The 26524-nt window shown below is 45.9% G+C and overlaps 1 protein-coding gene across 11 annotated transcripts in view; it reads right to left on the bottom strand.

Moving 5' to 3' along the window:
• Positions 1-26524, bottom strand: part of IQSEC2 (IQ motif and Sec7 domain ArfGEF 2) — a 211773-nt gene that overhangs the window by 100358 nt on the left and 84891 nt on the right. For 9 of the 11 annotated variants that reach the window (XR_013221166.1, XM_077283834.1, XM_077283845.1 and 6 more), the window contains one exon: positions 20412-20441. The exons of the other annotated variants lie outside the window; for them this stretch is intronic. Coding sequence is in view for 8 of the 9 variants with exons in the window: in XM_077283834.1 (XP_077139949.1) it covers positions 20412-20441 (30 nt within the window). In the remaining variant the exon portion in view is untranslated. The remainder of the gene's footprint in view (positions 1-20411; positions 20442-26524) is intronic. 11 annotated transcript variants of the gene reach the window in all.

The raw sequence follows: 26524 nt of genomic DNA, 5'->3' as shown, positions 1-26524 counted from the left end.
CGTACATTTTTGGCCAACAGATGAGGGCCTTCAACACGGGCACAGGGGCCACCAATTACCAATATAGAAAACTTTTTTAAATGGGCAATACTCACCCTCTCCCTGCCACTCTCTGAACCCCATCAGGTTTAATTGTGGGGCTTCAGCTATAACATGAAGAAGTGTCCACATGTGACCACTGTAGCCAATCACTAGGCAGCATCACTGTGGTCACTGCTGCATTGATTGGCTGCAGTGGTCACGTTTGAACACAGAGCTAGGGGATCAAATACAAGCGAGGGAGCAGGGGACCAGCGAAGCATCGGCACAGGAGTGGTAGGTGATTGGTAAGGGGAGTTAACAGAATGTTTAGTCTTTTTTCCCCCTTTTTAAGTATCTGTGGTTTGAAAAAAAAATCTAGGGTTAGACTACCCCTTGAAGGCAGGTATTTTTCAATTTGATGCATGTAATGGTTCTAGAGAAGAGGTAACAGATTACGAGTACAATGGGCCCTGCCGATCTGTCGCTGCCCCCCACAAGCACACGAGACGGCAGACAGATCAGCACGACAACTCCGCTGTGACTACTGTACACACAGCAAAAGGGGTGAAGAGACGACAGAGGAGAGGTAGGAAGAGACAGGCGGAACACGAGGGAGATGGAACAGGACAGAAATGGAGGTTTGGGGTCTGGTCACTGCTAAATCTGGGCCGTAGCCCGGCAGCCTGGTGATAAGCTGATGTGAGAGTGTTGGAAAATGTTATATTGCTTCGTCCTATTAGAATGGGATCAGCAGTGCAGGAAAGAGGCGAAACGGTGTCGGTGCACATCAGCCTAAAGAAAGATGGCCAATTTCCACCACAAAAAAACTGTCGTCCGGGAAAAATTAACATTGAAGATTATATATAAAAAAAAAAAAACAAACACCCAGAATATTGTAACTAGATCCTCACCTTATCGATCCCCTGATGCCCCTTCTGCTGCCCGAGTCCCTCACCGGTCTCAGTGCTACGTGTCTGGTCCGGACAGGCATGTAAAGCACTGGTCACTACTGCCGCCGGTGACTGCCTGCAGTGGTTACATGGCCATCTGGACCAAACAGGAAGGAAGCCGACGGGAGAGCTGGGCAGCGCTAGAACAATGGTGATACCGGAGCAATGATGGAACTAAGACAACTAAATGGGTCTTTCCATCAGAAAACCTAAAGAATTAGAGAGAAAAAAATATATATATATACAGGTCCTTCTCAAAAAATTAGCATATAGTGTTAAATTTCATTATTTACCATAATGTAATGATTACAATTAAACGTTCATATATTATAGATTCATTATCCACCAACTGAAATTTGTCAGGTCTTTTATTGTTTTAATACTGATGATTTTGGCATACAACTCCTGATAACCCAAAAAACCTGTCTCAATAAATTAGCATATCAAGAAAAGGTTCTCTAAACGACCTATTACCCTAATCTTCTGAATCAACTAATTAACTCTAAACACATGCAAAAGATACCTGAGGCTTTTAAAAACTCCCTGCCTGGTTCATTACTCAAAACCCCCATCATGGGTAAGACTAGCGACCTGACAGATGTCAAGAAGGCCATCATTGCCACCCTCAAGCAAGAGGGTAAGACCCAGAAAGAAATTTCTCAACAAATAGGCTGTTCCCAGAGTGCTGTATCAAGGCACCTCAATGGTAAGTCTGTTGGAAGGAAACAATGTGGCAGAAAACGCTGTACAACGAGAAGAGGTGACCGGACCCTGAGGAAGATTGTGGAGAAGGACCGATTCCAGACCTTGGGGAACCTGAGGAAGCAGTGGACTGAGTCTGGTGTGGAAACATCCAGAGCCACCGTGCACAGGCGTGTGCAGGAAATGGGCTACAGGTGCCGCATTCCCCAGGTAAAGCAGCAACTGGACTGTTGCTAAGTGGTCCCAAGTACTTTTTTCTGATGAAAGCAAATTTTGCATGTCATTCGGAAATCAAGGTGCCAGAGTCTGGAGGAAGACTGGGGAGAAGGAAATGCCAAAATGCCTGAAGTCCAGTGTCAAGTACCCACAGTCAGTGATGGTGTGGGGTGCCATGTCAGCTGCTGGTGTTGGTCCACTGTGTTTCATCAAGGGCAGGGTCAATGCAGCTAGCTATCAGGAGATTTTGGAGCACTTCATGCTTCCATCGGCTGAAATGCTTTATGGAGATGAAGATTTCATTTTTCAGCACGACCTGGTACCTGCTCACAGTGCCAAAACCACTGGTAAATGGTTTACTGACCATGGTATTACTGTGCTCAATTGGCCTGCCAACTCTCCTGACCTGAACCCCATAGAGAATCTGTGGGATATTGTGAAGAGAAAGTTGAGAGACGCAAGACCCAACACTCTGGATGAGCTTAAGGCCGCTATTGAAGCATCCTGGGCCTCCATAACATCTCAGCAGTGTCACAGGCTGATTGCCTCCATGCCACGCCGCATTGAAGCAGTCATTTCTGCCAAAGGATTCCCGACCAAGTATTGAGTGCATAACTGAACATTATTATTTGATGGTTTTTTTGTTTGTTATTAAAAAACACTTTTATTTGATTGGACGGGTGAAATATGCTAATTTATTGAGACAGGTTTTTTGGGTTATCAGGAGTTGTATGCCAAAATCATCAGTATTAAAACAATAAAAGACCTGACAAATTTCAGTTGGTGGATAATGAATCTATAATATATGAAAGTTTAATTGTAATCATTACATTATGGTAAATAATGAAATTTAACACTATATGCTAATTTTTTGAGAAGGACCTGTATATTTTTTTGTTTAAACAGCGCCATCCCCACTACAAAAAACCATGTCTAGTATTACCGCTCGGTGTAATGCCGACAAGTCTTGTGTGTCTGGCTGGGATCTAGACATTCAGGGGCACATATGGTAATATGTAGGACAACCTCATAATAAGAACTGAAGCATAAAAAAAACTTTTTTCTTCCCACAAATGGATCTTGACACCAAGTGTCTCCTCTGATGGCTAAATGACAGTTCCAAAGTGCCCGGAGGGGCTCTCGCCTCTGCCGTACCACCCTAAACCATCTGCGGCAGATCGGACAGTACTGGGCAGTAAGGGAGGACCATTATCCTGTTTTCGGGACGGATTTCCAGCTTTTCGCGCTGAAGGCGACACGCTCCGTGTTTTGTTGCTGCGCATTAAATATGAAGAAAATGAAGGCAGGATTTATTTTATAGCAGGAAATTATCACCCATTCTATTTCCAGAGCTTTTAATGTCAGAAAATTACCGAGACACAGAAATCCATGAACTGTCTCCTGCGAGGAGCACTCAGACTTTTCCCAGTGACTTTGGTCCATATGTGACAACGACTGGTGGCTCTATGAGAAGTGCTTCGTCGCAGGGTCTCGGATGGCGTCACATTCCCTTTAAATGGATTTTCCAGCTGTATCATTGGTGGATAGGTGATCAATGCCTGGTCGCTTCAGGCCTGGCCTTGAAAACCCCATCAATCACTTTATCAAGGCTCCCGAGGCAGTCAGAGGGTTTGATCACTTTGCTGTATCTGTCGGATCATAGACAATGAATGGAGAATCCTGGTGGTCCCGCATTCTAGTGACGGTGGGGGGGGTCCAGTGATTAATCAACTCAATACAACAATATTAACCCAACTGCCATTTGCTTGTGCCTGTGTCACGTTATGATATGGTACATATGAACCAGGTGGCTCAGGATGAACACAATTCCAGCCACACAAGAAAAATTGGAGAAAAAAAAAAATAAAAATTACATATTCAGGGGTATTTTTTTTCCCATAAAGCAGGAGACGAGCAGCCTGTATGGTCACAATCTATGGATGCTTGTCTCATAATGCTTTGATGTCCTTTGGTCATTTCCATCTGCACCTGACAATCACGTTATGTAATGTTTGATGGTTGTCAGTTGTGGTCAACCTTCAGGCAAGTTACTCAGACAGCCCAGATACCTTCATGCTTCCATTAGTCCAGATTCTGCCTGGTCCAGGGATAATAGACACAATCAATGTCTATATGAATCAACGTCTTCATAAGGAATAAGTACACAGTCCACATTTCAATTTTTTCTCCTTCTACCTCCAGTCTCGCTAAAGTCTCAGATTGCTACTTTGTCTCCCATGCTTTACAATTCAGCTCTGCTTGTTCAGACAGAACTGATAGATTATGTCCAAGTACAACATAATAAGAAATAATTTCCATTATAGCATAATAAAACTGATAAAACTGAGAAAAAGCAAATTATGAGTGCCACACATTCACACTCTTCGATTAAAGGGATCATCTTTCATTTCTGTAATGAAGTATGAAGGCTGCCGGAGATGCTTTAAACTATTGGATTAAATGTCATTAAAGAAAAAATAAATAAAGAGGGGGGAAAAAAAGCTTTGATCGATAGAAAAGTGTAATCTAAAACCATGATATTATACAATAGGCTTCTATAAAAAATGATGTATTCTAAATGGCCACTAGATGGCAGTGCTGCAGCTGCTTCTGCAGAGACCTTGTCCTGTGGTCAGAACAGGATGATTCACGCGGATCTATAGAATGAGCCAAGGAGACATAAATCACAGGGAGCGGATAAGAGCTTTGTCCTTCCGGAGATCCCTGTGACTTCTGCATAAAAAGTTCTTTGTGGCTAGAATCATATTAGTATTGACCGGAGCTCTCCCGAAATGAACTGGAAACGCCTGCAAAATTAAAAGTTGGGACTCCCAGCGATGAAATTAGGAGGGGTTCAAAGCTCTGTGCTACTATTGTATGGAATATCTTTCGAAAGTATATTTATTATCATAGCATTATTATTTTTTATAGGAAATAACCAGCAAGATGCTTTAAAAAGTAGGCTAAATTATACAATTTACAAATAAATAAAAAAAAAAAACAATTAATAATACAATATATATATATACACATACATACACACATATATACAGATATATATATATATATATATATATATATATATATATATATATAGATAGATAGATATAGATAGATAGATAGATACATACAACCCATGGTCAAGGGCAGCACCAATTTAAAATAATAATAAAAAAAAATCAGTTTTTATAATCGAGGAGAACCCATTACTCTGAGCAGCCCCAGTAACAGACAGCCTACAGCACCTTGAGATCTATCCTAAATCCGTAAGTAAAATAAAGCAGTAACCGGATCCTTATTAAATCTGCTTGCTGATGGTTTCCATCCTGGAGATTTAAAATACAATTTTAAGAGCAAAAAAAAAAAATGGACTAAAAAGTGAGAAAAGCAGTAATGAGCAATGAAGAGATAGTATTATGGCACCTATGAGAAGTCCATATACAACAGCTTCTTGTACTGTACCAGACTCTCAGAATCCAGAATTAAAGGACACACACACACCTTACACAATTATGGCAAAATACAGAAATGGTAGAAATATCTGACTTTTTTTTTTTTTTTTTTTGTATATGAGAAAACAGAAAATTGTAAAAAGAAAATAAATCTGGCGCGCTGATTAAAACCAAGCCTTTTTTTATCACAATAAAAAATAATAGTGTGAATGAGGCCTTAGACTTGGAAACATAGGAGACATTGATTGACAGTAGTGCATTTCTTAGATTACTAAGGAATTACAGGGGAAGATTTATGAAACTGCCTAAAAGCAATGCTGCCCTTGTCACCTATAGCTGGCGATGACATCCGCTTCCTTGTCGCCTATAGCTGAAGATGTCCGCTTCCCAACTTGTCAAATTACTGGGATTCTGTTCTGGAAACGTGCGCATTATTCAAAAAGTGACACTAGGGGGCGTAAGTGTAGCAAAGACCTGCCTCATACAGGACATGATGAGATGCAATCATCTCTGTGAAACACTCAAGTAAACACAGAATCGTACTCACAAACAATTCTACTTCTACAGTTCTAAGAACAGTGCGGCCGCCACAGAGGAAGGGGCCGCCACAGAGGAGAGGGGCCGCCACAGAGGAAGGGGTCGCCACAGAGGAGAGGGGCCGCCACAGAGGAAGGGGTCGCCACAGAGAAGGGGTCGCCACAGAGGAGAGGGGCCGCCACAGAGGAGAAGGGTCGCCACAGAGGAGAAGGGTCGCCACAGAGGAGAAGGGTCGCCACAGAGGAGAGGGGTCGCCACAGAGGAGAGGGGTCGCCACAGAGGAGAGGGGCCGCCACAGAGGAGAAGGGTCGCCACAGAGGAGGGGCCGCCACAGAGGAGAGGGGCCGCCACAGAGGAGAGGGGCCGCCACAGAGAAGGCCCGCCACAGAGAAGGCCCGCCACAGAGGAGAAGGGGTCGCCACAGAGGAGAAGGGGTCGCCACAGAGGAGAAGGGGTCGCCACAGAGGAGAAGGGGTCGCCACAGAGGAGAAGGGGCCGCCACAGAGGAGAAGGGGCCGCCACAGAGGAGAAGGGGCCGCCACAGAGGAGAAGGGGCCGCCACAGAGGAGAAGGGGCCGCCACAGAGGAGAAGGGGCCGCCACAGAGGAGAAGGGCCGCCACAGAGGAGAAGGGGTCGCCACAGAGGAGGGGCCGCCACAGAGGAGAGGGGCCGCCACAGAGGAGAGGGGCCGCCACAGAGGAGAGGGGCCGCCACAGAGAAGGCCCGCCACAGAGAAGGCCCGCCACAGAGAAGGCCCGCCACAGAGGAGAAGGGGTCGCCACAGAGGAGAAGGGGTCGCCACAGAGGAGAAGGGGTCGCCACAGAGGAGAAGGGGCCGCCACAGAGGAGAAGGGGCCGCCACAGAGGAGAAGGGGCCGCCACAGAGGAGAAGGGGCCGCCACAGAGGAGAAGGGGCCGCCACAGAGGAGAAGGGGCCGCCACAGAGGAGAAGGGCCGCCACAGAGGAGAAGGGGTCGCCACAGAGGAGAGGGGGCTGCCACAGAGGAGAGGGGCCCGCCACAGAGGAGAGGGGGTCGCCACAGAGGAGAGGGGGTCGCCACAGAGGAGAAGGAGTCGCCACAGAGGAGAAGGAGTCGCCACAGAGGAGAAGGAGTCGCCACAGAGGAGAAGGAGTCGCCACAGAGGAGAAGGAGTCGCCACAGAGGAGAAGGAGTCGCCACAGAGGAGAAGGGCCGCCACAGAGGAGAAGGAGTCGCCACAGAGGAGAAGGAGTCGCCACAGAGGAGAAGGAGTCGCCACAGAGGAGAAGGAGTCGCCACAGAGGAGAAGGGCCGCCACAGAGGAGCAGCTGGGCGTGGACAGAGCGAAACTACATGGCATAATAAAATGAGGCCCGATGTGTTTTGGATTGTGGCATTTTAATGGTGTTTTTATAATAGTGATTTATATCCCGCCCAACGTTCAGGTATGATGATGTTTTTGTTCAGCATAATCCAGGTGAATGTGATGACACTATGACCTGTTGTGCGACAGTGACAAGCATGCGCCAAAAAAATCCAACAGGTTCTGACTTTTTTTTTTTTTTTTGCAATTTCCTTTAATGGTCATATCCCGACCCCGTTCATCTACGATGCAGCAGCGGCACAGAGCGATTGTCGGCCACACTACCTGTCGGGGACTAGGCAAAGCCCAAAGGAAAAATGCAAGACCACCACAATGGCCATTATAACCAGCTACTATGGGAGAATCACATTCCCCATTCCCCTTCCTCACCATCGGGTCATCACTAGTGACAGTATATGGTTCCTCATTTACGTTCATTCTTGATAAGTTATTAGGATGTGAAAAAATGATGAGGAAGCAGCAGAACTTGTTACATCATTAACCAAATCCGCAGACAAAAAACAACGCCTTATAGTGAATTACTAATTAAAGGGGACCTGTCACGTAGAGCATGGTCCCTGATCTTCAGTCAGGGTGTTATGGAGCAGGAGGAGCTGACCAGACTGATACACCTTTTACTGTATTTTATTCATTGACATCCTTGGTGTTTATATGTACGAGTCCAGTGGGCGGTCCTACTTGTCTTCCCTGTAGGACTGTGCCTGCAGAGACAGCTGTCAATCACTGAGTAAGACCGCCCACTGGACTCCTATATGCAATGAATAAATTACAGGTTATCCCAATCTTTTCCCACAAACCTGTATATCATACTGCTTAGCTTCTACTGCTCTATACTGAGCTGTCCGCAGATCCGACTGCTGGTAAAACAAGACAGGTACCCTTTAAAGAAGATCTGTCAGTCAACACTGACAAGTCTGTAAAATACCTGAACCCCAGAACTCCATGTTATGCCGTTCCTCTCCTATTCCTCAGGAATATATATATAAAAGTGACAACTATAAATTAAAAATTCCCCTGCAGAGGGGTGTGTCCTTACAGTCAGCTATGATTGGACTGTGTCAGACACCTCCCCCAGACTGGTAACACCCATGAGGAACAGAGAAAGTGATTATTATTATTATTTTATTTTTTTTTAAGAGAAAATGAACTCGCGTTACTTTTTAAAATCAGGACAAGTAAGGAGAGCGGAGAGGTCCTTTATTAACCAACCTACAGAGTTAACCCTACACGGCTTTAGCATGTCCTACACCAGTATATCAGTATAGAGCACACTAGTGACCTTTATACTGCACACTGGTTAGAATGGTCCCCAAACTGTGGCTCTCCAGCTCCAACTGGTAAACCCTAGCTTTCAGCCCGCAGCTGTGGAATGCCAAGAGTTATAGTCCCACCACTAAGGCTGTAGAACTACAACAACCATGTCATCTCAATACTAACTAGGACTGTATCCCCCAGGCTTGCAGCTATTTAGTCCGCAGCTCTCAGGGAACGCTGGAAGTTACAATTTCACACCTTCTGGAGAGGAGCAAGAAGGTGTTAATCTGTACTGCAGTCCTTGTGCTTTGCACGACACTAGAAGGACAGCAGTAGTAATACATGCATAATTGCTTGGACCCTACCCCCACCAATCATGGGAACAGGGACAAAAAAAGTCCCTTGTACCATTATGAAGGAAGAATGAAGTTTTTGTCACTTTTAACATGCGATTGACCACTTTTGGTACTTCCATAATTTGTGTTATGGCCCTTTAAGGTGTGGAGCATGAACACCAATTTGTGTTATGGCCCTTTAAGGTGTGGAGCATGAACACCCAATGCAGTGCTGCAATCCCCTTGTGATGATCTAAAGACTAACATCTGACATATGTCCTACCAGAAGGAAAAAATAATTTTTTCGCAAATTGGTGTAAAAACACATTATTTAAAATGCTGCACAGAGACAGTTTCTTCGTCCTCAGTACTTCCTTTCTACATTTGGCGTTATGCACCCATGGGCTCCATGACAGACGTCAATCCCTTGGCATCCTGCTTTACAAAAGAGCTAAATCTTTTAATATTTTATCTAAATTGTCTGTGTAGAATCGAAAATGAAGTTTGTTGAAATCCGTGCCAGTGTGCATGCTAATGTCCGAGGACGGCACCGGAGGGGCTCCAATAATAGCAGGGACGGAATGGCAGCTACCAAATCATTCCTATACACGGCAGATCAAGATTCATCACTATCATTTCTTATGTCGAAATTACATATCAGGGCAGCCCCTTTAAGAAATGTATCTTTAATTAACTCGGGGACGTCCATCTTACATTAGTGAAAGCCATAAACGCTTAAATGACTTAGCACCAAAATAGTTATGGGGTGAGGATAAATAGTAGAGACCTCGCCCCGGAAACTCATTCCTTCCATCTACACCACAGGATTCAATGTCATGTAAAAATTGGCGCTCTAGGTAACAAGGTAGAAAATTATATGTCCCCATAATACAGAAAAGGATCAACAAAACAGGGAGTGGGTCACCCCAAATTCTACAAGCAAGTAGAATCACATGAGAAGTCTGGATGTGCAGTCTGGAGCCCCCCTACAACAGCAGTCTGGAGCCCCCTATACCAGCAGTCTGGAGCCCCCTATACCAGCAGTCTGGAGCCCCCTATACCAGCAGTCTGGAGCCCCCTATACCAGCAGTGTGGAGCCCCCCTATAACCATGGTGTGGTGTGTGCAGTACAGCCATGGTGGATTATTCCAGGGCTCTATGTGATCAGTCACACAGACTATTGGGGGCACACACATCAGTTTTTTGCCATCAGTCACAATCCATCGAATGTTAAAAAACGGATCCATCGCAGATTGTGAAAAACTGATGCAACGGGTCAGTTTTTTCTCTGGAACCGACTAGCTGATCCGGCTAATTGGATCCTAAAAAAAAATCGGAGCATGCTCAGTTAAAAAAAACGGAATCCGTCGCTGTCCATTTCTTTGACGTACACAAAATACGTTACTTTTGTTCGTTGTCTCCGGCCGCAGAACAAAATTTTTGACGGATCCGGCGAACGACGGCTGAAACGTGAGGCCATCCATCGCAATCCGTCGCTAATAAAAGACTATGAGAAAAAAACGGATCCGGCGGCAACATTCGCCGGATCCGTTTTTTCCAAAATTTGCCGGATTGAGACTGACGGTAAAAGACTGATGTGTGAAAGGGGCCTTACATTAGGTTACATGCGGCCCGAGGCCCGGCGGCAGCACGCGCCCTCTCCAGACTCGGAGGCTGCGGGGCAGAGTGTGCGGAGCGCCCCGGTACAGCTGCGGAGTGACTCACAGCCTCCATTACCATGGAGGAGGGGGGCTACTCTGGATGGAGCCTCATCTTTCCTGTACGGTTTACCAGCGACAGTCTCCAAGGCAACGGTGCAGCGAAACAGCAGCGCAATATGGAAGGGTGAAAGATGGCTGTCTACCCTGTGTATTAGTGATACGTGTCCTGGTGATCCGATCCCTCATAGGGGGGGAAACTGGTGCTAATCAGGGCCAAAACTATTTGGATAAACAGTTGGGGCGAGATGGAGCGATCCCGACAGCCAACATTGCAGCACGTCAAGAGAGATGTAACATGCATAATAAGGGGTGGTCTTTTTCTTATTGCATGTATCTAGGGCTAAAAATCAATTTTGCTATTGAGTTTCATTAAAAAAATGTGGCACCGTTTGGCTTCTACAGGCTTTTTTCTTGCAAATTAAACTTTGATGTGGTCTGTGGTCATACATCAGCTGAGAGGAGCCCAGAAAAAGACAGATAAGAGAGTAGCCAAAGCTCCTGTCAGAAGGAGCTCACTGATGGATACTCCGTTAACTCATTCTGCAACCAGGCAGTACAGCACAGAGGAAATAGAAGGGAAATGGTGCTAAATCCTTAATAAAACCCAACCAACTACAGAAATTATTTGCAGCAGAAAATACATGCATTTAAGTAAAAAAAAGGAGGACAGCCCCTTTAAAATGCACAAAAGGAACTCACTGATGGGCTGCAATGTTCACTTACAGGATAATGCTGCACAAAATTGAGCCATGGAATTTAGGTAAAAGGAAAAAAAAAAAAAGTGAAAATCCCTTTAATTCCCCATAGATTCACATAGTGCGCAAAACAAATCTGCGGAGCACAAAGAGGCACTAAACTGTACAGCGACTGATCAGAAGCAACGCTGCACATGCGGCTACATTACAGGCATCCGTATGGGACAGATGTAGGACCACTGCTGACCCGGGTTAGGACCCCCCACCCTGTGCTAGGGAGTCCTGGACACGTAGGTGGATGACACCCTCCATGACTGATCTATGAGGCATGTATCACAAGAATTCTTATTAAAGGCAAAGTGGCTATTCAGTGCATGTATAGAAAACCTGCAAACCATGAAATGATACAGTGCAGTGACTAGCCTTAAAGGGGTACTCCACCTATACCACGTTATCACTTATCCGCAGTACCATAGTGATGGAAGGTAGCAGCAGGGCGCATGCGCAACCCCAAGTAATTTTAATGGGGTATGTGAGGGTCTCAGGTCAGATGCTCGCTCCCCAACCCCACCATTTCTCATTGATTGGTGACAACTTAGAGCTAGACTACCTTAAAGGGGTTGTCAACCTTGGGGACATTTTTATTTTTTTTTACTTAAATGCATGTATTTAGGGTTAAAAATAATTTTTGCAATTGTGCTTCATTAAAAATGTTCCATTGTCTTGTTTTTACGTGCGTCTTTGTTTCCCAGCACATTCAACTTTGACGTAGTCTGTGATTGGAAACCAGCAGAGAGGAGCTCAGCGGAAACAGGCACTCCCTGTCAAACCGTCATCGTGAGCTCACTGACTGATTCTCAGCTAACTCACTCTGCAGCCATGAACAGACAGTGCAACAGAGAGGATGTGATGAGGTTACAAAAGTTATTTTTTAGCTTAAAATATATGCATTAAAAAAAAAATAATAATGTCTCCAAATGGTCGATGATCCCTTTTAAAGAGGTTGTCTGGGTGAGAAAATTTGGAAATGCTTCTAATAAACCCCTACTAGTATTCATTAATTAACAAAGGTGCTCCGATCTCCAAATATAAGTGTTCATCCCATCAGTTCCAGTTCTGGCTTGGGTTTGTCATGGGAGAGCGTATCAATGATAATGGTGAAGGGGGCTGGCTGGTTTATTCCAAAAGCCAAGCCAGCCCCTTTTCAACCATGGCCAATGCAAAAGAGAAATGGGAACACAACCGCACCAATATCTGAGAAAAGGATTAGCTTAGATTAAAAAATAAAGTTAAAAAAAAAAATTAGTGTACATATTTTATCTTTTTATATTCAGAACATTTTTTTCTTTAAAGGGAATCTGTCAGCAGGTTTCTGCTATGTAATCTGATATCAGCATGATGTAGGGGCAGAGATCCTGATTCCATTGAAGTATCACTTCCCAGGCGGTTTTAATAAAATCAGTTTTATCAGCAGCAGATTATCACTACCTGACTAGGTTTCTCGTGCCTCCTAGTCCAACTCCACCTCTGATTGGCAGCGGATTGTACACAGAGAGCTGCCAATCAGGGTGTGCACTGCTAGATCTGCAGCAGAAAACTTACTGTATCAAAATGACAGCAAGCAACCCAGCATGTGACACATCGCTGGAATCAGGGTCTCAGCCCCTACATCATGCTGCTTGCAAAAACTTGCCGACAGATTTCCTTTAAATAGAAAACTTTTTTAAAGGGACCGGAGTATAAAAACACAATACCCATCCCTATCATATTTATGGGGACTACTCTCACATTTTTCGGTGTGAACAGGCCTTTTTCCAGCCTCCTCCCTCTAGCACAGCGGGATGTTTAGCACCATCATTGTGATCTACACTTCAGCCATCCGATCAGCTCCTGAATACACAGCCCCCTTACTGCACGTCACGGCCCACCAGAGTCAGCCATCATTTCCTTCCATTCTTACACCCAGGCATTTTGATTGACAGGCGATGGGGGGGCTACCAACCTCCAGACAGTCAATTACCAGCGCACTAATGGCTCTCGTGCCTTCACTTGTCTCCTGCCATTTCTTCCTTATTAAAGCAATGCCAGAGAGACTCGGCACAGCAGCGGGTAGCCGGAGGGTGCGGGGAGGGAGCCGAGCAAACGCCAAATTAGCAAGCGGCTATATACATATAAGGGGGCTCGGAACATGGAGTCAGGCACAGTTAATAATTTATTTCTTAGCGTCTGAGCGGAAAAAAAAAGTACAAAGGACCTTGGTAATAACCAGCTCGGCCCACAAGGACGATGGCGACACAATGACGGCCGGCAGATATGAAAGAGGCCTTCACGGCATAAGATACTCGCGAGAATAAGAAGTCAGTCTGTCATGAACCTGAACATCGCCAGAGAATTTCATAGAGAAGAAGCAAAAAGATTCCTCAACCCAACAGGTCGCAACTTTTTGCCTAAAGATGCCCTTGGAATAAAAGGCCCTGACATTTGCCTATCGCTTACTGCACAAGCCCCATCTGCTACCAATGCGATCCGTGTCTGCGGAGGACGCCGGCAGCCATTCCTGGCCTTCACGTATTACACATTCAGATGACCGTACGCCTGCACATACCTGCCAACGACAGGTTAATTAATGAACATGTGTATGGAAGTTGAGCGGCTCTGGACAACCCTTTTAAAGGTTTGGGACTTGACATGGTTCCAGAAACCAAAAATGGCAACCCAAAGTGCTGATTTCCAATGATTGGGAAGCTTAGTCTTAGGCCAAGTCCACACAGTCATTTTGGTGACTTTTCAGAGCAGAAGCTCTTCAAATCCTCCTCCAAATCTCAAAACTGTTCAAAAACTTGAAGGTTCTGCTCAGTTTCCTCTCCCCAAAAAAAACAAAAACAAAAAAAAACAAAACACAAAACTCCACAAAAAAACTGTGTGTAGGTAGTCAGTGGCTATGTGCCCACAGAATCTTTTCGCTGAGTTTTTGGAGTGGAAACTCCAGGTTTTTGAAAAGTTTGGAGATTTGGAGAGTTTCCGCTCCAAAACCTCCTAGTGCATATAGTGAGTTTCTGCTCCAAAAACTCAGCAAAAGATGTGCACATAGCATTAAAGTGGTTTTCCCCTTCTATCGGGCAGTGCTTTTACAATAATGATATCAGATCGTACTCACCTTGTTGAACTCCGGGATCAGCTGCAGCGGTGATGTGCGCTGTAAGTCGTGACATCACTGCTGCAGCCGATACACAGACAAATGAGCCATGGTGGAGAGCTGGGGAAGATGAAAACTATCAGATTTTATTACTTTAATACTAGGTTGGCAAATAAAAGCCAAACACATGCAAGTGAAAAACACTTTTCAAATATACAGGTCCTTCTCAAAAAATTAGCATATAGTGTTAAATTTCATTATTTACCATAATGTAATGATTACAATTAAACTTTCATATATTATAGATTCATTATCCACCAACTGAAATTTGTCAGGTCTTTTATTGTTTTAATACTGATGATTTTGGCATACAACTCCTGATAACCCAAAAAACCTGTCTCAATAAATTAGCATATTTCAACCGTCCAATCAAATAAAAGTGTTTTTTAATAACAAACAAAAAAAAATCAAATAATAATGTTCAGTTATGCACTCAATACTTGGTCGGGAATCCTTTGGCAGAAATGACTGCTTCAATGCGGCGTGGCATGGAGGCAATCAGCCTGTGACACTGCTGAGATGTTATGGAGGCCCAGGATGCTTCAATAGCGGCCTTAAGCTCATCCAGAGTGTTGGGTCTTGCGTCTCTCAACTTTCTCTTCACAATATCCCACAGATTCTCTATGGGGTTCAGGTCAGGAGAGTTGGCAGGCCAATTGAGCACAGTAATACCATGGTCAGTAAACCATTTACCAGTGGTTTTGGCACTGTGAGCAGGTGCCAGGTCGTGCTGAAAAATGAAATCTTCATCTCCATAAAGCATTTCAGCCGATGGAAGCATGAAGTGCTCCAAAATCTCCTGATAGCTAGCTGCATTGACCCTGCCCTTGATGAAACACAGTGGACCAACACCAGCAGCTGACATGGCACCCCACACCATCACTGACTGTGGGTACTTGACACTGGACTTCAGGCATTTTGGCATTTCCTTCTCTTCCTCCAGACTCTGGCACCTTGATTTCCGAATGACATGCAAAATTTGCTTTCATCAGAAAAAAGTACTTGGGACCACTTAGCAACAGTCCAGTGCTGCTTCTCTGTAGCCCAGGTCAGGCGCTTCTGCCACTGTTTATGGTTCAAAAGTGGCTTTACCTGGGGAATGCGGCACCTGTAGCCCATTTCCTGCACACGCCTGTGCACGGTGGCTCTGGATGTTTCCACACCAGACTCAGTCCACTGCTTCCTCAGGTTCCCCAAGGTCTGGAATCGGTCCTTCTCCACAATCTTCCTCAGGGTCCGGTCACCTCTTCTCGTTGTACAGCGTTTTCTGCCACATTGTTTCCTTCCAACAGACTTACCATTGAGGTGCCTTGATAAAGCACTCTGGGAACAGCCTATTTGTTGAGAAATTTCTTTCTGGGTCTTACCCTCTTGCTTGAGGGTGTCAATGATGGCCTTCTTGACATCTGTCAGGTCGCTAGTCTTACCCATGATGGGGGTTTTGAGTAATGAACCAGGCAGGGAGTTTTTAAAAGCCTCAGGTATCTTTTGCATGTGTTTAGAGTTAATTAGTTGATTCAGAAGATTAGGGTAATAGGTCGTTTAGAGAACCTTTTCTTGATATGCTAATTTATTGAGACAGGTTTTTTGGGTTATCAGGAGTTGTAGGCCAAAATCATCAGTATTAAAACAATAAAAGACCTGACAAATTTCAGTTGGTGGATAATGAATCTATAATATATGAAAGTTTAATTGTAATCATTACATTATGGTAAATAATGAAATTTAACACTATATGCTAATTTTTTGAGAAGGACCTGTATTAGCACTGAGTTTTTGGAAGAGTTTTTGGAGAAATTTTTGGAGCGTAAACTTTCCAAATCCACCACAAAATCGGAGTTTCTGCTCAGTTTCTGCTCCAAAAACTAAGCAAAAGGACTGGCCATTTAGCACTAGAGATCCCAGCATCCCCAGTAATAAGGCGCATCCACGCAAGATCAAAGAAATAAATAAATTGCTGTGAATCTGCAGCAAAATCCACATATTTATGTCCCCATGAATTAATAAAGGTGAACTAAGGTGTGAGAATTGGAATATTAAATCCTCATTTGTTGGTCATTATGGACTATTTATGTCCGCGCTACGGAGGGTAGGATTCAGCGATTCCACATGAAGCGGGGTGACAGCGGTCATCCGTAAACCCTATATTCCCCAGAGACTGACAGTAATTCTGTCCATTTCAAGGGCATCATTAGTGGTAATTACTGATCCCATACTGCAATAATCAACCAAGTGCTACAATTAACTCAGCAAGCAGCTTATCATAAGAACGCCGACACTGCCAGGAATTTTTGTTTTTTGGGGGCATACGAAAAAAAGAAATAATAATTCTGCAGAAACTCTCTTTGTTTTAAATAAAATGGAATACAGCATTGTTCTGCTACAAAAGGAAGAAAACAGTCTGAACCCCTGTACTGGAGGCAGCTACCTATAAAGCCAATACGTCACCAGAATTCAGAATACAGGCTGCATAGGTTACAGATTAGATGACTTGCACCTGATGAGGCAGGTGTACATTCTTTGAAAATACATGTTAGAATAGCTGAGTTATCGTTTAACCTTCGCCCACCAATCCTGAATGAGAGAACCTCAGTGACCCTCCTCCCCGCTGCAGCTGATTCTCCATCCCAACTGAGAGCTCCTCAGTGTCCCTCCTCCCTGCTGCAGCTGGTTCTCATCCATCTATCCCAACTAAGAGCTCCTCAGTGTCCCTCCTCCCTGCTGCAGCTGATTCTCCATCCCAACTGAGAGCTCCTCAGTGTCCCTCCTCCCCGCTGCAGACGATTCTCCATCCCAACTGAGAGCTCCTCAGTGTCCCTCCTCCCTGCTGCAGCTAATTCTCATTCATCTATCCCAACTAAGAGCTCCTCAGTGTCCCTCCTCCCTGCTGCAGCTGATTCTCCATCCTGAGAGCTCCTCAGTGTCCCTCCTCCCCGCTGCAGCTGATTCTCCATCCCAACTGAGAGCTCCTCAGTGTCCCTCCTCCCTGCTGCAGCTGATTCTCCATCCTAAGAGCTCCTCAGTGTCCCTCCTCCCCGCTGAAGCGGATTCTCCATCCCAACTGAGAGCTCCTCAGTGTCCCTCCTCCCTGCTGCAGCTGATCCTCCATCCCAACTGAGAGCTCCTCAGTGTCCCTCCTCCCTGCTGCAGCTGATTCTCCATCCATCTAGCCCAATAAGAGCTCCTCAGTGTCCCTCCTCCCTGCTGCAGCTGATTCTCCATCCATCTATCCCAACTAAGAGCTCCTCAGTGTCCCTCCTCCCTGCTGCAGCTGATTCTCCATCCCAACAGAGCTCCTCAGTGTCCCTCCTCCCTGCTGCAGCTGATCCTCCATCCCAACTGCAAGATCCTCAGTGTCCCTCCTCCCTGCTGCAGCTGATTCCCCATCCATCTATCCCAACTAAGAGCTCCTCAGTGTCGCTCCTCCCCGCTACAGCCGATTCTCCATCTATCCCAACTAAGAGCTCCTCAGTGTCCCTCCTCCCTGCTGCAGCTGAATCTCCATCCATCCCAACTAAGAGCTCCTCAGTGTCCCTCCTCCCTCCTGCAGCTGATTCTCCATCCCAACTGAGAGCTCCTCAGTGTCCCTCCTCCCTGCTGCAGCTGATTCTCCCTCCGTTCATCCATCACAATTGACACCTCCTCAGTGTCCCTCCTCCCAACTGCTGTTGATTTTCCATCCATCTATCCCGATGGCTCCTTAGTGTCCCTCCTCCTTGCTACTGTCAAAGATCCATCCATCCATCTATCCCGATAGCTCCTCAGTGTCCCTCCTCCCTGCTACTGTCAAATCTCCATCCATCCCGATAGCTCCTCAGTGTCCCTCCTCCCTGCTACTGTCAAATCTTCATCGATCTATCCCGATAGCTCCTTAGTGTCCCTCCTCCCTGCTACTGTCAAATCTCCATCCAACTATCACGACAGCTCCTGAGTCCATCCCACCCACTGCATCTGATTCTACATCCATCTACCCTGACAGCTCCTCAGTGTCCCTCCTCCCTGCCGCTGAATCTGAGCACCTATCCCAATTTAAAGGTTCTCAGTGTCCCTCATCCCTGCTGAGATCTCACAGTGCTCAGTACAAGCTTCAGCTGTCAGTCATACTGTCAGTGGAAACTGAATACACTTTGACTCATGAACGATTTCATAATATAGCTGAGTTTTAAAGTTGCATCTTAATATCAAGATTGATCAGCCATTCTGATGTGGACTTTCACAGTAAATATACCGGTATCATCAAGTCTAAGATCTATTTAACAATGTATGCAGATCTGATTGTGAAACCCGTTGACAGATCAGCTTTGAGTCCATGTGTGACCCATAGAAAAGCTCTGAAACATGACTATGATTTTCAGCCGAAGTCTCCTCCGAGTGCAGACAGCCCTTCCCGGATCAGTACTCTGTTCTGCACCTGAGGAGCAAGAACCCGTATAAGTTGTGTACTGAAGAGAGTTTCCTCCTTTTGGAAGAGATCTAGGTTCTTCAATGTCGTCCTCAGGGTAGCTACCTCTAGGTGGCACTAGAGAGACAAATTTCTATCTCATAGAGCACCAATTTGAATGTGTTTTCCCCATGGTGCATTGCTTGTGAGATTCCATAGCAGATGGTTTTCTTCAATGCGAACTAGTACCCCTCCATCCAAGAGAGTGATTGTAACAAGAAAATGATCAAGGGGAAATCTTGTCCAGAGCTAAAACTAAAAGATAAAACTCTGATTGCCTGAAGACACCACAAGGTGGAGCGTCATGCTTACCCTCTCCACCCTGAATTAACTGATAAACCAGTATGCTTCGCATAGGGGCTGTGAACATGTTAATTAAAGAGCTATTCCTCATCTTCAGTGATAGACATTGTCGGACATATATAAACAAGCAATTTTGCAATTTACTGCTTGTTAAAATTTGCAACCGTTCTTGAGATATTAACACTTGTTTAAAGCTTGTTACCTAGGAGACCGACCACTGCTGCTGTCTAGCTTGTAAAGTACTGTGATGAGGCTGGCCATGATTAGGAGGTAACAGTGCACTCCAGCGATCCTGGCCAGCTTCAAAACGGTGCTTACAAGCTTAATGAAAAGCACTTGCACATGTTGTCTAGCAGCGGTGGTCGGTCTCCAAGGAAACAGGCTTTAAACAAAAGAAAAGTCTTAATATCTCAAGAACGACAGAGAATTTTAACAAGCAGTAAATTAAAAAATGGCTTATAATTACAAGCTCTATCTAACAATATCAGTTTTTGAAGATGAAAATAAACCCTTTAAATCTTTGGCTAGGCATGGGGATTTGGTATTCTGTGGCAGAAAAAAAGCAAGGAGCGTCAATATCTTGAAAAATACACATTTCATATAAAAAAAAAATAAAAATATCCACATGAATCAAAATCCCTAATCTGATACTTATTGGGCGCATGGAGCTGGGAATACAGATTTGCCTTAAATCATAGTTCCATTTTTGGAAATGTCTCCAAGTAATTTTTTTTTCTCGTAGTAGAAAAAAAAGGCGCTGAGCAACATCTGAAAATAGCTGCAAAACTAACAAGTCTGGTCTAAATCGAGCGGGTGAAAAGGACCGATTTAACGGTGAGATAACGTGCTAACAAAAGATTGCAATCTGCACAGTATGGCGGCATTATGTCGGGAAATTGGTGTTAGCGGAGCAAACGCTACAGCAGCGCATTATGACAACACTTCCTGGCACGCAGGTGTCCACACATACAAAGAAAAATGGTATCTAAACCCAAGGGGCTTCCGGAACGGCCGCACATCACCAGGATCCGTACACGCCAACCACCGGAGGGCCCGGCTATCACCTATAGGCAAGCACCAGGCGCCAGACACGCGGCTATGGAGAGCTGTAGGAGGGGAGGCATTCAGGAGAATTTTACACCGCAGCCCAAACCAAGTATCACTGCGCTCCCAGCACGGATAGGATGGGTAACCACACCAATTATAGGGAATGTGAACTCACCTCACCGTCCTGGAGTTCTCGCCGTCAGACCTGAAACACAGAAAACGAGGAATCAGTACATGAGAGTCTAGAAATATCGGGGACAGACGCTATAGCGAGTACAGTAAAGAGCACCCACTCCTCGGATCGGAGCAAATCCCTTTATTAGGGGATTTGTCGTCATTCCTGTAAAAAAAACACATGCAAGTGGCTTCCAAATCCTGGCCTTCCCCATTTGCCCGCCATTGATACCAGGAAGTACCTATGTGGAGCACAGCTGATGGCAGTGATTGTCGGCTCCTGTCTCCTCCTCTGAGTGTTGCGCTGACCACAATAATTTCCTGCAGCAGCTGATCCCCAACATTAGTGACACAGGCGCTGACCCATCACTGCCATCACCTGTCCTCCACATGAGTCCCTTCTGATAATAATGCTGCAATAGGCAGGTAAATAGCCGGGGGGGGAGGGGGGGAAGCCAGGGAGTGGAAGACACTTACATGCATTTTGTTTGTTTTTTTAAGAATGAAAATAACTCCCCCCAGTGAAGCGTTTTGCCAAGTTTCAGAAACTTTGTGCGGGACCAAAAAAAAGAAGAAAAAAAAAAAACAACTTTGGTGACTCTTTAAAGGGAATTTATCAGCAGGTTTTTCGCTATATAATCTGATAGCATCACAATGAAGGGGCAGAAACCCCGTTTCCAGGGATGTGTCACTTATTTGGCTGAGAGTTGTTTTAATACAGCGTTTTTCACTGCAGGACTAGGTGTCCTGTGCCAGGCAGTCCAGCTGATCGGTGTAACCCGCCCTCCACTACTGATTGGCTGCTTGCTGACAATGTACACAAAGCAGCCAGTGACAGAACCCCAGCACAGAGGTGAACAGAGCCTTAGCCTTGGTACCAGAGGCGCCTGCTTGGGTTAACCTGACTTATTCATATGAACTGCTGACATGTAATATTATAGATTCTAGGGTAGAATGTTGCCCTTGAAAGCAGACGTTCAACAGGCGAACGATGACCCTGAACCGCGCTACAGTACCCCTGCAGAGCTGGTGGCCCCTTTATAATCAGGGGTCAGACCCTCTAATAGTCATAAAGTGTTCTTGTAGAAAACGTAATAGAAAATTTAAGAGCAGCGTCTACAGACAGAAGCAGTGCCACGTGAATGTGCCCATTGTCCATGCCAAATACTCATGGACAATATTTCTACTATGGGCGCTGCAGTGGCGGCCACATACATGGGAGTGATCTGAATGATTACTACAGGGCGCTGTGCGGCCATATGGTGTACCCTGAATAGTTACTACAGGGCGCTGTGCGGCCATATGGTGTACCCTGAATAGTTACTACAGGGCGGTGTGCGGCCATACGGGTGTGATCTGAATGGTTACTACAGGGTGTTGTGCTGCCATACGAGTGTAATCTGAATGGTTACTACAGGGCGCTGTGCGGCCATACGAGTGTGATCTGAATGGTTACTACAGGGTGTTGTGCTGCCATACGAGTGTAATCTGAATGGTTACTACAGGGCGCTGTGCGGCCATACGGGTGTGATCTGAATGGTTACTACAGGGCGTTGTGCGACCATACGGGTGTGATCTGAATGGTTACTACAGGGCGTTGTGCGGCCATACGAGTGTGATCTGAATGGTTACTACAGGGCGCTGTGCGGCTATACGGGTGTGATCTGAATGGTTACTGCAGGGTGTTGTGCGGCCATACGGGAGTGACATGAATGGTTACTACAGGGCGCTGTGCGGCCATACGAGTGTGATCTGAATGGTTACTACAGGGTGCTGTGCGGCCATACGGGTGTGATCTGAATGGTTACTACATGGCGCTGTGCGGCCATACGGGAGTGACATGAATGGTTACTACAGGGTGTTGTGCGGCCATACGAGTGTGATCTGAATGGTTACTACAGGGCGTTGTGCGGCCATACGAGTGTGATCTGAATGGTTACTACAGGGTGCTGTGCGGCCATACGAGTGTGATCTGAATGGTTACTACAGGGCGCTGTGCGGCCATATGGGTGTGATCTGAATGGTTACTGCAGGGTGTTGTGTGGCCATATGGGTGTGATCTGAATGGTTACTACAGGGCACTGTGCGGCCATATGGTGTGCTCTGAAAGGTTACTACAGGTCATTGTGCGGCCATACGGGTGTGCTCTGAATGGTTACTACAGGGCGCTGTGCGGCCATACGGGTGTGATATGAATGGTTACTACAGGGTGCTGTGCGACCATATGGGTATGATCTGAATGGTTACTACAGGGCGTTGTACACATTACTGGATAAGCCAGGGCATACCGCTAGTATCAGCCAGAAAATCTGACGAACCATGTTGCGCTCGCTTTCGCATCCTACCCTCATCCCGAGCCTTTCTGCCTGCCAATATCTCCAGGGAATATAGCCATAGCACCATCCGCCACCGCTACCTATCCAAATTTTAGATGTGACCTTTTCTTATGCAAAGATGTGAATAGGGACGGGGTCATCTATGGGGAGCTTGGATGCCCCAACCATGAATGGAGACAAAAGAAAAGCGTGAAGAGATCGGCATCACTAGAGTAAAGCGCTGTCTAGAGAGATGTATTCATGCAGAGCTCTGTGCCCAGAGAAGAGGTGTGGGCGTTAGGACAGGCAAGCGACTCCTACTCCTGCAGCATGATAACAGCCATAAATATTCATAACTACAGCGCTCAGTACAGGAGGAGGGGGCCGCGTCACAGGATGCCAGCAGCCAGGGCGAAGGAAGGAAGGAAGGATGTATCTCCGCTGGGCCGCACAGCCCGGCCAACACTAGCCCAAACAATACGAGGCGTCAGTGTGAAAGTGGCCCGACACCAGAATACAAAATCCAAAGAAAGATCATAAAAGGTTTTCTCAACTTCGAAAAGGTGACATTTAGGCTACAAAGAGATGGCGGCGTGGAGCTGCGACAGCACAGTCACAAAGGTTTAAAAAGGGTTAGGCTTTTCAGTCAAAGAGGGTCACTAGCCAAACACTTCACTGCAGGCCGTACACGACTGCGACCTTCATGTAACTTGCTGCCGATTTGGAGGGTTTTCTTTTTCCGCTTAAAGTCACAGCTCTAAAACCAAGTCGCAGATAAAAAACACAAATTATTTTGGTTGCGCGACTTGTCTGAGCCACGGCCGGAGCATGAAGATAACCCATCCATATTTCCTATTCGGGCGTGTGGACATTGTAACGTCGGACTCTTCCCTGCCCGTCCCCGGGTCAAGCACTTTAAGCATGTTGAAATATATCAGTACAAAGAAACCATTGCTAATATAATGGGTCACAACCACAAGTATGATCGCGATTTTGTCTTTTTATATACACGGTACAGAGAAACGTACTGGGAAGATTTACTACAAGATTTGGGAGGTCGGACCCTGATGTCGGGGGACGCCGAGCTCACAATCTCCATTATAGGTGATATATGGGGCTGAGGTCCGGGCTCTGTGCGGCCGCTCATGTTCTTCCACCAATCTCCCCCTCATTGTCTGTATGGAGCTTGTGCACTGGGCGCAGTCATGGGGAACAGAACACTACTCCATCTGATGCTCGGCATTGTGCTTGGTGATATAAGGCTGCATGAAGCTACTCGGCCATGAAGCTCCCAGCGGGGGGGGGGGGGGTTTCAGTGTTTGTGCAGATGCTAATGCTAGAAGAGGTTTGGACTCTGCAGTTATGGGGTCAGCAGAGCATTGGTGACTTTTCTGCAATCAGCTCCTCAACACTCGGCCCCCCACTCTGTAACATTACAGGGGTCTTCACTTCATGGCTGAGTTGCTGCGGTTCCTTTATCTTCTCAACAATATCACTCACAGGTGATGGGGAAGATTTAGGATGAAGATAGTCCCAAACGGACTTGTTACCCGGGTGGCTCCTATTACAAGACCACACTGGTATCAGTGAGCACCACCGGCCGTTCTGTCACGCTAGTGAAGGCAGACGGTATGGTGGGGGATCGGAGGTTACACATCGGGGAAGGTGGGGGGGGACAAATCGCCAAAAGTTATACACCAAGGGGGCAATGGGGCTGCATGTTATACACCGAAGGGAGCAGGATGCAATACACAAAGGGGCAATGGGGACTGATGTTATACATGGGGGGGGGGCAATGGAGCCAGATGTTATATATCGAAAGGGTCAGACTGCTATACACTGGGTGACAATGAGGCCAATGTTATACACAGGGGGGCTATGGGACTGAATTCAAGGCTTAAAGACATAGGGCCTAATTTTCTCCATATTTTGAACTTTTTTAGCTTTACTTCACTTTTTGTATTCTTTAATTTTTTACCTAAAAGAGTTTGATTAACCTGTAGAATGGGGAGGAGAATGTAAAAAGATAGCAGCCAAATCATGATGATTGAGTCGCTCCTGTTCATATTATTACGGCTGAGGAAAGCCCCCATTATTAAGGGCTGAGGAAAGCCCCCCGGACGTGGTTCCCCTTTCAGCACGTAGTGTAGCTGCTTTCCATCCGTTCCCTGTAACGAAAAAAGCACCGATAATCTCCAGGATAATCGAGATCTATTTCTGCACCCGCCAGCGTGTCCAGGACAGAAACAAGGCGCGGAGAATGCAGAATTGTGTGTTCTGTTTTCTCGGAGGCGGATATTTTTGTCAAGCTCAAAAAAATGAAGAAGAAAACGTAATTATACATGGACAGAGGACATTCATAACAAGGCATGCCAAACCCAGCAGACACCGCCCGCCACATTATCAGCACAAATAGACTCTGCTTCACGGGAAGGAGAAATTATTTAATTACAAGATAATTTCTTGCTCCAGAGCCCCCACATCTCACCGTGTGCAGTAGTTTGGTGCACAAACCCGCTACGTGCGACTGCCAAAATCTACAGTATGCATTAAAAATAAAAATCAGAACAGCGTAACGAGACGTTATCCCCTTCCCGAGTGCCGTAATGCTCAGCTATCTCCGGTGGTCCCATTAAAACTGAATGGAGCAATGACCACCGCTCCACTCACACGGATTTTACAGAGCCCCCGTTTAGTGGATCCCAGCAATCAGTAAGTTATAGTTAGGGGTAACTCAAGTTTGAGAATACCCAATTCTTAAAAGGATTGTCCACTTTTGACAACGGTCCTCCAGCCACCAATTCTTAGGTTAGTCCACCAATTTTAGGTGAGCGGCTCATCTGACTCAGCACCTGTGGCATTCAGCCATTTCATGGGACTGCAGCACTCCCGTGAAAGCAAAGCCCAACTCATAGCTTGCAAAGTACACCCATATTTTCAGTAACGGGTGTAGCAGTGTACCTGGAATCTCAGCCTCGTCCACCACTATAAACACGCCGCAGTGTCAACAATGGGGACGAAAGGAGGAGGGGACCGTTGGGAGTCGGACCCTCGATAACACTTCTATCCTAAGGCAGGTTCTTCCACATTGGTGAAAGGAGCATCCCTTTAAATCAGGAATCACAGAGTTCCCCTGCTTCCTATTCCTTCCTGTACGCAGCACCCTATAGGAATCGACAGACAACAGCTTCCTCCAGAGGGAGAGGCTTTCTTTGCAGCAGCTCTTCCCGCTTGCTTATGGGGAGTCTAGATCAAGTACCACCCTCTCTCATCATTTAAACCTCTTAAAGTGATACTCCAGACTAAAGAGAAAACCAAAACGTATACACCTTGGGGTGCATCTCTTCTAGTAGGCCTCTCTATCTGCTTACACAAGTCTGAGATAACGGTGGTCATAACCCACCCAGAAACCTGGAGGCACAATGGTGGGCCCCCAGATCATTGTGGCCACACCTGGCAACCACCTTTCATCTTTTCCCTGTGAGGAGCCCCCAGAGTATATCATTTGCCCCTCCAGTCTGTGGGCTCACACATCGGAAAGGCACATGTGCCAATCCAGAAGTTGCACAAAAAGTAAATTTTTACCCCCCTAATTCAGAGCCACCAGGTCTCCAACAAAAATTCTGTGCACTCACTTTCTAAATAGTTTTATAAAGTTGAGCCATTTTTTTTGCTCTTTTCTCTGCAGATTATTCTGCAGGTCTATTACTTTCCTGACACAGTCTCATCATCTTTAAATGCTGCGAGAGGAGCCACAGTCCCTCGGAGGCCCAATGTGCCAAAAGTGTAACATGAAGGA

Source organism: Ranitomeya variabilis, chromosome 2 (genome assembly GCF_051348905.1).
Source record: "Ranitomeya variabilis isolate aRanVar5 chromosome 2, aRanVar5.hap1, whole genome shotgun sequence".
Lineage (NCBI taxonomy): Eukaryota > Metazoa > Chordata > Amphibia > Anura > Dendrobatidae > Ranitomeya > Ranitomeya variabilis.
The sequence above is the reverse complement of the archived record's forward strand: the minus strand, read 5'-3'. Positions and strand labels throughout refer to the sequence as shown.